The following is an 11,212-nucleotide window of genomic DNA, read 5'->3' on the forward strand; positions in this document are numbered from 1 at the left end:
CAACCTTATTTGTCTTTCGAAGGAACCATCTCTTGCTTTCATTTATCTTTTGCTTTTTTTTTTAGTCTCTATGTCATTTATTTCCACTCTCTTCTTTATTATTTCCTTTCTTCTACTTCTTCTGGGCTTTGTTTGTTGTTCTTTTTGTAGTTAGTTTAGGCATAGGGCTCATTTATTTATTTTAGATTTTTATTGCTACTTGAGCTAGGCCTGCAATGCTGTGAACTTCCCTTTCAGGACTGTTTTTATGGTGTCCATAGATTTGGGTTGTTGTGTGTTCATTTTCACTTGTTTCCAGGTAATTTTTTATTTCTTTCTTGATCTCATTGGTAACCCACTCATTGTTTAATAACACTATTTAGCCTCCATTTTTTTTGAAAGTTTTTGAGGGTTTTAAAAATTGTAGTTAATTTCTAGTTTCATGCCACTGTGATCCAAGAAGATGTTTAACAAGATTTCAACCTTCTTGAATTTGTTAATATTTATTTTGTGTCAAACATTTGGCCTATCTTTGAGAATGTTCATTGTAAATTAGATGAGAATGTATTGCTTTGGGATGAAATGTTCTGTAAATTTCAATTAAATCCATCTACTGCACAAGACTTGAAGGAATTATTATTGAAATCAGCCTCAACCTAGAAGTGTTACTTCTTTGTTTAGTGACCTTGACTAAAAATGACCAACATAGATTTTCTTTTTTGTCTTTTTCTTTTGTTTTTAATGTTGACACTATTACAGATGTCCCCCAGTTCCCCCTCTCTGTGCCCGCAGCTCACCCCCCCCACTCCGACATACACCACACTGTTGTCTGTGTTGATGGGGGCTGTGTGTATATGCTCTTTGGCCACTCTCTTTGCCTTCTTTCATCCTGTCACCCACACCTCCAGCCCCCTCTAAGATCTGTCAGTCTGTTCCATGTGTCCATGCCTCTGATTTTGTTTGGTTTATTTTGTTCATTAGATTCCACATATTAGTGAGATCATATGGTGTTTGTCTTTCTCTGACTGGCTTATTTCACTTAGCATGATACTCTCCAGGTCCCTCCATGCTGTCTCAAAGGGTACGAGCTCCTTTTTTACTGCTGCATAGTATTCCATGGTGTAAATGTACCACAGCATTTTTACTCGTCTACTGTAGGGCACTTGGGCTGTTTCCAGATTTTAGCTATTGTAACTTGTGCTTCTATGAACATAGGGGTGCATATATTCTTTCTGGTTGGTGTTTCAGGATTTTTAGCAGGCAGGCACAGTGGTTACAGGTGATCAGGCAGGCAGGTGAGTGGTTACAGGTGATCAGACAGGCAGGCCAGTGGTTAGGACCCAGGAGTCCCAGATTATGAGAGGGTACAGGCTGGGCTCAGGGACTCTCCGGCACCCCACGCCCCCCACCAACACCTGCATGACTTTCCTGCACCCAGGCCTCTGGTTGTAAATAATGCTTCTATGAACATAGGAGTGTGTATATTCTTTCTGATTGGTGTTTGGGGACTCCCTGGATATATTCCCAAAAGTGAGATTAAAAGGCAATTCCATTTTTAATTTTTGTGAGGAAACTCTGTACTGTTCTCCACAGTGGCTGCACCAGTCTGCATCCCCACTAACAATGCACTGGGGTTCCCTTTCTCCACATCCTCCCCAGCACTTGTCATTTGTTGATTTGCTGATGGTAGCCATTCTGACAGGTGTGAGGTGATCCCTCATTGTCATTTTACTTTGCATCTTTCTGATGGTTAGTGATGTTGAGCATTATTTAATATACTTTTGGCCATCTGTATGTGCTCTTTGGAGAAGTGTCTATTCAGGTCATTTGCCATTTGCCATTTTTTAATTGGATTATTTGTCTTCCTGGTGTTGAGTTGTCTAAGTTCTTTATATATTTTGCATATTAACCTCTTATCACACATATCATTGGGGAATATGTTCTCCCATGCAGTGGGTTCCCTTTTCCCTTTGTTGATGGTTTATTTTGCTGTGCTGAAGCTTTTTAGTTTGATGCAGTCTCAGTTTATTTCTTTTTCCTTTGTTTCCCTTGCCCTAGGAGACATATTGGCAAAAATATTGCTATGCAAAGATGTCTGAGATTTAACTGCCTTTGTTTTCATCCACTGTTTGTATGGTCTTGAGACTTATATTTAAACCTTTTATCCATTTTGAGTTTTTTTCTTGTGTATGGTGTAAGTTGGTGGTTTAGTTTCATTTTTTTGTATGTATCTGTCCAATTTTCCCAGCACCATTTATTGAAGAGACTATTTTTACTCTATTGTGTGTTCTTGCCTCCTTTGTCAAATATTAATTGACTATAAAGACATGGGTTGATTTCTGGGCTCTCTGTCCTGTTCCATTGACCTATATGTCTGTTCTTGTGCCAGTACCGGGAAGTTTTGAGTACAATGGTTTTGTAGTATAGTTTGATATCAGCTATTGTGATCCCTCCAACTTTGCTCTTTATTCTCAAAATTGCTGAGGCTATTCTCAGTATTTTTTGGTTTCATATAAATTTTTGGAATATTTGTTCTAGGTCTGGGAAATATGCCATTAGTATTTTAATCAGAATTGCATTGAAACTATAGATTTCTTTGGGTAGTATGGACATTTTAATGATGTTAATTTTTCTAATCCAAGATTTCAACGTTCTTGAATTTGTTAAGACTCCTTTTGTATCATAACATGTGGTCTATCTTTGAGAATGTTCATTGTGCACTAGAGGTATATACTTCCACTTGTTTGTATCTTCCTCTATGTCCTTTTTCAATGTCCTATAGTTTTCTGAGTATAAGTCTTTTACCTCTTTGGTTAAGTTTATTTTTAGGTACCTTGTTTTCTTAGTATCTTTTTCTTTTTTAAGCATATTTTTATTGATTTCAGAGAGAAAGGAAGAGGAAAAGAGAGATAGAAACAACAGTGATGAGAGTGAAACCTCATGCATGCCCCCTAGGAGAATTGAGCCTGCAACTTGGGCATGTGCCCTTGACCGAAATCGAACCCCAAACCCCTTAGTCCACAGGTGGGTGCTCTATTCACTGAACCAAACTGGCTAGGGCATTTTCTCTTTCTGATAGTTCATTGTCCCATATAATAAAAGAGAATCATGTAAATTGACCGTCCCTCCACTACACTCACCAGCCAATCAGGAGCAAGTATGCAAATTAATCCACCAATGATGGTGGGTTGATTTGCATACACAGGCACCAGGTGGAGAGCAGAATGGGAGAGCCATCAGAGTGGAGTGGCTTGGGGAACTTGACTCCCCAAGCCGCCAGATGGAGAGCAGAGAGGGAGAGCTGGCAGCTTGGAAGACTTGGCAGAGTGGGAGGCCATGGACAGAGACAGAGCAGGAAGGGAAAACAAGAGCATGGGGAGCACCAGGAATTCTGGGAAAAGTAGTTTTGGTGGCAGCCCCAGGACCTAAAGCGGAAGCCCAGAGTGCAGGGAGCACCCGGAATGCTGGGAATCGCAGTTCTGATGGCAGGTGGATCTCCTAGACACTAGAGTAGCGGTTCTCAACCTGTGGGTCGTGACCCCTTTGGCGGTTGAATGACCCTTTCACAGGGGTCGCCTAAGACCATCCTGCATATCAGATATTTACATTACCATTCATAACAGTATCAACATTACAATTATGAAGTAGCATCAAAATAATTTTATGGTTGGGACACAACATGAAGAACTGTATTTAAAGGGACAGAAGGTTGAGAACCACTGCACTAGAGCAAAGTGAGCCTGAGGGAAGTTACTATTGTGGTGGGGGATGGAGGGAAAGCAAAGGTGAGAGACATAAGTAAAATCAGAGTGTCTAGGAAAAATTAAAGGGAAGATATCTTAAAACTTCCAGGAAATCTCCACCAATGAAGCAAAGAAAAAAAAAGCCTCTATTATTCTGTAAGCAACAAACCAAACTGAGTTGGGGTCTCAGACAATTCGCTCATATGATTGCAAAGACAGACAGAAACTCCCGGATTGGAGAGGGCTCTCCTGAGGGCTCCCAGATTGGAGAGGGTGCTGGTTGGGCTGAGGGACCTCCACACCCCCCAGTGCACAAATGTCATGTACTGGGCCTCTAGTAAGTGTACAAAAATGCCACTGATCTGGATGTTAATTTTGTATCCTGCTACTTAGCCAAATTCATATAATAGATATAGCACTTTTTTGGTGGACTCTTCATGGTTTTCTATGCACAATATCATGTTATTGGTGAATAATGACAGTTTTGTTTCCTCCTTTCCAATATGGATACCTTTTATTTCTGTAGCCAAGACTTCCAGTACTATGTTGAATAGGTGCTGAAAGCAGACATCCCTGTCTTGTTCCTGATCTTAAGGGAAACACTTTCTGTTTTTGCCCATTGAGTGTGATGTTGGCTGTGGTGTTTGTCACATGTGCCCTTTATTACACTGAGGTATGTTCCCTCTATTCCCACTTTGCTGAGAGTTTTTATCATAAATGGGTGCTGGATTTTATCAAATGTTTTTTGTGTACCTATTGATATGATCATGTGGTTTTAACCTTTCATTTGTTTTTTGTGATATGTCATATTTATTGAATTGTGAATATTTGACCAACCTTGCATACCTGGAATAAATTGATCATGGTGTATGATCTTTTCAACCTATTGCTGGATCCAATTTGCTAATATGTTGTTGAGGATTTTAGCATCTATGTTCATCAGGAATATAGGCCTATGATTTTCTTTCTTTGTAGTATCTTCATCTGATTTTGGAATTAGGGTAATGCTGGCTTTGTTAAAAGAGCTTGAAAGTCTTTCCTGCTCTTGAATTTTTTGGAATAGTTTGAAGAGGGTAGGTGTTAGTTTTTCTTTGTATGCTTGATAAAAGTCCCCTGTGAGACCATTGGTCCAGGAATTTTGTTTACTGGGAGTTTTTATTTTTATTACTGTTTCAACTTCATTAGTTGTTGTTGACCTATTCAGGCTTTTTGATTTTTCCTGAATGAATTTTGAAGATTGTATGTTTCTAGGAATTTGTCCCTTTTGCCCAGATTGTCCACTTTTTGGCATATTTTTTACAATTATTTGTATTTCTGTGGTGTCAGTTGCTACTTTCCCTCTTTCAATTGTGATTTTATTTATTTGGGTGCTTTCTCTTTGTTTTTTGGTGAGTCTGGCTAAGGGTTTATCAACCTTATTTGTCTTTCGAAGGAACCATCTCTTGGTTTCATTTATCTTTTGCTTTTTTTTTTAGTCTCTATGTCATTTATTTCCACTCTCTTCTTTATTATTTCCTTTCTTCTACTTCTTCTGGGCTTTGTTTGTTGTTCTTTTTGTAGTTAGTTTAGGCATAGGGCTCATTTATTTATTTTAGATTTTTATTGCTACTTGAGCTAGGCCTGCAATGCTGTGAACTTCCCTTTCAGGACTGTTTTTATGGTGTCCATAGATTTGGGTTGTTGTGTGTTCATTTTCACTTGTTTCCAGGTAATTTTTTATTTCTTTCTTGATCTCATTGGTAACCCACTCATTGTTTAATAACACTATTTAGCCTCCATTTTTTTTGAAAGTTTTTGAGGGTTTTAAAAATTGTAGTTAATTTCTAGTTTCATGCCACTGTGATCCAAGAAGATGTTTAACAAGATTTCAACCTTCTTGAATTTGTTAATATTTATTTTGTGTCAAACATTTGGCCTATCTTTGAGAATGTTCATTGTAAATTAGATGAGAATGTATTGCTTTGGGATGAAATGTTCTGTAAATTTCAATTAAATCCATCTGATCTAGTGTCTAATTTAAGGCCTCTGTTTCCTTGTTGATTTTTTATCTGGAAGATCTATCCGGTGATGTCAGTGGGGTGTTAAAGTCTCCTTCTATGACTGTAATTCTGTTGCTCTCCCCTAAAGTCCACTAAGAGTTGTCTTAAAAAAATAGTGTGTGTGTGTGTGTGTGTGCGCGCGTGCCCACCCGCACGCACATGCGTGCCTATATATTTACCACGGTTATATCCTCTTGTTGGGCTTATCCCTTTAGTATTATATAGTGGCCTTCTTTGTCTTGTTTATGGCCTTTGTTTTGAAGTCTATTTTGTCAGATCTGAGTATTGCTACCTAACTTTTTAGTTTCTATTTGCATGGAATATTTTTGTTATTGTTAATCCTCAGCTGAGGATATTTTTTCCATTGACTTTTAGAGAGAGTGCAAGGGAGGAAAGAGAGAGAGAGAAACATCAATGTGAGAGAGATACATTGATTGGTTGCCTCCCGCATACTCCCCGACTGGGATTGAACCTACAACCCATGTACATGCCCTTGACTGGGAATCAAATTTGTGGCCTACTGCTGCATGGGCTGAGACTCTAACCACTGGGTCACACTGACTAGAGCACGCATGGAATTTTTTTCTATCCCTTCACTTTCAGTCTGTGTGAGTCCCTTGTTCTGATGTGGGTCTCTTATAGACAATATATATATATGTTTTCTTATCCATTCAGCTACCCTATTTTTTTATTAAAGCATTTAATCCATTTACTTTTAAGGTTATTATTTATTGGTATTTATTTATTGCAATTGTTTTTCTTTATGCCTGTGTTCCTCTCTCTCTCTCTCTCTCTCTCTCCTTACAGCATTCCCTTTAGTGTTTCTTGCAATCCTGGTTTGGTGGTAACGAACTTCTTTAACCTTTTGTTGTTGGTGTCCGGAAGCACTTTATTTCCCTTTCAATTTTCAATGCAACCCCAAAGCTTATCCCTGGCCTCCTGACTCCTGGACAGAAGCCTCCCCTGGAGGCAGAGTCTTTAAGTGCTCGCTCTGCATGTCTCCCTGCACCTCGGTGCTGTGGGACCAGGAAAGCAGGGGAAGGAAATCGTCCCTGAGCAGAACTTTGATTTCTCTCTGTGTCTCACCACAGAGCAGGGGTGAGCATTTTCAGCTCCAGGCCCTGGGCAGCAGAACAAGCAGGACAGGCTAACCGAGTGTCAGCAGGCGGGCGTGTGGTGCTGGCGAGACCCATCCTCCTTCCCAGGCCACATGGTTTGGCCCCTGCCTGGCTCTCTGCCCACAGTCCTCCTGCTATGCCCAAATTTCAAGATCCCCAATAGACCAACAGGGAGCCAGCTGAGTCCAATGCAAAAGCAGAGAGTCTTTATTACAAACCCGGGTTTGGCTCCCAGCCTCTATCAACACAGCAGCGAGACGAGAGTGCCAGCCCTGTGGGAAAAAGGGGTTTAATAGTAAGGGGAGGAGAGAGGACTGTGGGCCCTGCCGATTGGCCAGGCGCAAGTCGATGCCTCGTTACACAGGATGTGGTCGTATCTATGGCGCGCACTTCCCTTGATTATCATTGGTTAGTTTAAAGAAATCCTAGGTGTGGCTAGCAGAGGCTTGGGCTTCTTCCGGAAAGGAGCTCTTTGCTGAGCACATGGCTCTGCCCAAAAATGGAGGATTCGGGGCAAGATGGAGGGTGTAGCCCTCGCCTTTCACTCCCAGAGAACACAGCCCCTCAAGGTCATTGCTGAGTGCACTGGCAGACCCTCCACCAGGTGGCGTGGCCTGTGGGCTATGCACAGTCACAGACTGCAGCGAACTTCCCTGGCTGGTGGTAGAAGAGGAGCTCCCCTTCCCTGGCTGGTGTTGCCGAGTCTCCCAGGTGGACAGAATACCCACTGATTGCCACGCCCCAGGCCACAGGGGCCCCTTCCTGTCTCTGTTGCTGTGGGTTGGGGATCCTTGCACAGGGCTGAGACCCATGCTCCCTGGAGGAGGGAGCTCCACAGCCAGGATCCCTCCCCCGCTCCCACTTCCTAGCCACCAGCTGTATTAGGTGGCCTACCCTCTCCATGTCTTAACACCCCTACAGGCTCCTCCTGTCTTCCTTCATGCTCCTTGGTTATAATATTTCAGATCAGCTACACCTCAACTGCTTTTTCAAGCTGATTGCTCTCTAATTTAGCTGCAAGTGTGGCCAGGGGCTGGGAGGAAGTGGATGGAGCGCCAGCTGCTCTGCAGCCATCTTGGCATCTCCTCCAGTGCAGACTTTCATGCGAGCGCTGACTTACACACGACCACCAGGAGGCACTGTGCTCAGAAGGATCCCGAGGCAAAGGCCTGGCTCGGAGGAATAAGGCCGCACAGCGAACAGGCCGGTCATGCAGGAGGGAAGAGGGTAATTTGTCATCTTTGCTGTAGGCCAGCTGAGAAGTCTGGGCTTACCACATGCATCTTTGTTCCTGTCCACACTTACTTCACATCTCACGTGCAATGTCTTTTTGGACAGGTGCGTTTCGTTTTGTTTTCCCTGAGTTTTTAGAAGTATTATCACTTAAATCCAAGCCTCTGTGGGTTTGCTTGGGGCCAGAGGTAAGGTTGCAGCTTCTCCACTTGACTTCCTTATTTTTGTAGAAGACACATCCCAATTGAATCTGAACCTGAAGCAGGGTCACTAGTAAGTTGTTTGGATTGGGTGCACCCTTCTGGGAATTTCCCTAATCACTTACTCTCAGCTACCATCTCAGCTTAAGGCTGGCGGTAGCCATGTGGGCCCAATGGCTAGCACCTCCTTGATGGGCTTCAGCAGGCACCTGGTGTCTCAACAGCGAGGTTCCCACTTCTTCCAGCTTCAAAGCTCATACTCCCTCTGAACTGTCATTCGTTTTCCGTTTCCAATCTCAGCGTCTTTTAGCTCATTTATAAAACAGAGAGTGCCACTGCTCCTGAATGCAGCGACTGCTCAGCTCAAGAACCTCCGGCCGTCGCTCCGGCCTACTTACCAAGGGCTTCTGAGTCCCATAAACTGTGAGCACGGTCTCCTTAGTGTGACCATTTTGGATACCCAGACCCCTGGCTGCGCAGTCAGGGTTCCCAGAACAGAGCCGAAGGGAGAGGAGGCCCCGGCGTCCGGAGAGCTGGGAAAGGGCCAAGACACGGAGGGTGGGAGGAAGGCAGCAGCATCTAAGATGAGGAAGTAGAGGCTCAAAGAAGTGGTCAGGGTCAGATGGCACCAGCACCCTGCAGGCAGCCCCCCGGGCCTTGCTGGGGCGGAGTTAGTGGTTGCCATTGTCGTGACACAGAATGTTTTCAGACATCGCTTCCCGGGGCCACGCACTGAAGACCTGCAGTGCTGGCTGGGCATGTGCTTGGCCTCAGGGTGTGGCCTAGGCCAGTGGTGATGGCCCTTTTAAAGTGAAAGTGCTCTGGGAATCCAGAGGAGTCCCTCCCTTCCTTCCTCCCTTCTTTGGGGACTGGAGGATCAAGAAGGGTCCATGGAAAAAGTGGTGTGTAAGGTGGGTCCCCAAAATGAGGAGGATTTCTCTCCCCGTCCTTTCCTCTTCCTTATTCTGTCCTGGGAGCCGCCTTCTTTGGCAGCACCGGTGTGGCTTGTGGTGAGGAAGAAAGCGGCTGTTCCTCTGGTCAGATCCGTGGGAAGGAGCGTGTTTCTGTGGACACGGCGTTCAGGGGAACTGATCTGCTCCTCGGTCAGGTGTTGCCCACAACTTTTTCCATAATCGCTCTGCAGGGAGCTCACAGTGCGCAGGAGTCTGCCCTCTGGGGTGCTGGCCCCTGGAGGCTGGGGCAGGTTGGGGTGGGCACTTCCCCCAGTGGCTAGGGCAGGTTGGGGTGGGCGCTGGCCCCCGGAGGCTGGGGCAGGTTGAGGTGGGTGCTGGCCCCTCGAGGCTAGGGCAGGTTGGGGTGGGTGCTGGCCTCTTGAGGCTAGGGCAGGTTGGGGTGGGTGCTGGCCTCTTGAGGCTAGGGCAGGTTGGGGTGGGCGCTGGCCCCCGGAGGCTGGGGCTGGTGCTGGCTCCGGGCCAGTCTGTGGAGCCAAAAGAGATGGCTTCAGAGGCAACTGAGAGCTCTGTATTTATGGCCCGAGTCCTGCTGCTCAATTTTGAGTAGCAGTTATAGCAACATTATAATCAAGAACGTGTGGCAGTGCCAGCTGCGGGGCTTGCCAGCACGGTGCTGGCTTCACATCTGGAGTGCTGACAGTGCCATGCAGGGCAGCGTCGTCACGGGGCATGTCCCCCTGCGGGGAGGGTGTCTCCCTGGGGAGAGGGTGTCCTCCTGGGGGCATGTCCTCCTGGGGGGAGGGTGTCCTCCTGGGGGGAGTCAGGTACATGCAGACTCAGGGAGCCATGTGCTGAGGAAGCAGGAGGCCCTTTCACAGAGAGGGAGGAAGTTAGGCGGCAGCTGCTCCAACCACAGAGCTCGGTCCCTCACACAGAGGGGTGTGAGAGCTCCTCCCACAACACTCCCATCCCTGTCTTGATTGAGGTCTCTGTCTGGGGGAGGGTGTCTTCCTGTGGGGAGGGTGTCTTCCTGGGGTCATGTCTTCCTGGGGGGAGGGTGTCTTCCTGGGGGCATGTCCTCCTGCAGGGAGGATGTCCTCCTGGGAGCATCTTCATAGTGGGGTGGCACCCTCATGCAACGGGCCACAGCACCACCCTCCCCAGGCTCACAGCTCTGTTTCCTGAAGTTCAGGGTCAGACCAGACCCCTCCTGCTCAGGCCTATGACTTAGCGAGGGAGGAGTAGTCACCGTTCCCTCACTGACATCGAATGCATCCCTGGTCTTTGCAGAGGGCCTGTAAGGAAGCCAGGACTGACTGTGTTATTCTGCTCTCCTTGCAGCGCCAGATGGGCGAGCGTACCTGATCGGCGGGCTGCTGGCCATCACGGGCGCCGCTGCGCTTGTCCTGTGTGTGTCCAGCAGGTTTAGGATCGACATTGTGCTTTGGTATCGAAGTGCCTTCCACTCTGCCGGGACCATAGCAGGTAAGTGCAGGTGTTCGCTCACTGTGTGGCCATTTGAAAACACTTGGTCTTGCTTTTGAGCTGCCTCTTATGTCGCTGGCACATGCGGAGGCAGGCCTCTCCCTGGACTTTCATGCTGCCAAATGCCTTCCTGGGCGCCTGCGCTGTCAGCCACACCCCGCTGAGGCTTGAGCAACCCAGGGGGCAGATCCCTAGGTCCCCCTGTAAAGCCTTTCAAAGGGATCGCACATCCACTGGTGTGAGCAAAAGAAGGAACTTGCTCCTTAAGCAAAGTGCTCTTCATCCAGGAACCACCCTCAGCACAGTGGGTGCATGTCAGGATGGGTGTGTGGGCAGGATGGGTGTGTGGTTAGGATGGGGGTGTGGGCATGATGGGTGTGTGGGTAGGATGGGTGTGTGGGTAGGATGGGTGTGTGGGCAGTATGGGTGTGTGGTAGGATGGGTGTGTGGTAGAATGGGTGTGTGGGCAGGATGGGGGTGTGGGAGGATGGGTGGGGGGGG

At 46.3% G+C, this 11,212-nt stretch overlaps 1 protein-coding gene across 1 annotated transcript in view; it reads left to right on the forward strand.

The window, feature by feature from the left end:
* The window catches only part of IL1RL2 (interleukin 1 receptor like 2), a 53,992-nt gene that overhangs the window by 30,705 nt on the left and 12,075 nt on the right, over positions 1-11,212 (forward strand). Inside the window, exon 10 of the mRNA XM_015562214.1 lies at positions 10,568-10,711. Coding sequence (XP_015417700.1) covers positions 10,568-10,711 — 144 coding nt within the window. The remainder of the gene's footprint in view (positions 1-10,567; positions 10,712-11,212) is intronic.

Source organism: Myotis davidii, unplaced genomic scaffold (genome assembly GCF_000327345.1).
Source record: "Myotis davidii unplaced genomic scaffold, ASM32734v1 scaffold296, whole genome shotgun sequence".
In the NCBI taxonomy this organism is placed as follows: Eukaryota; Metazoa; Chordata; class Mammalia; order Chiroptera; family Vespertilionidae; genus Myotis; species Myotis davidii.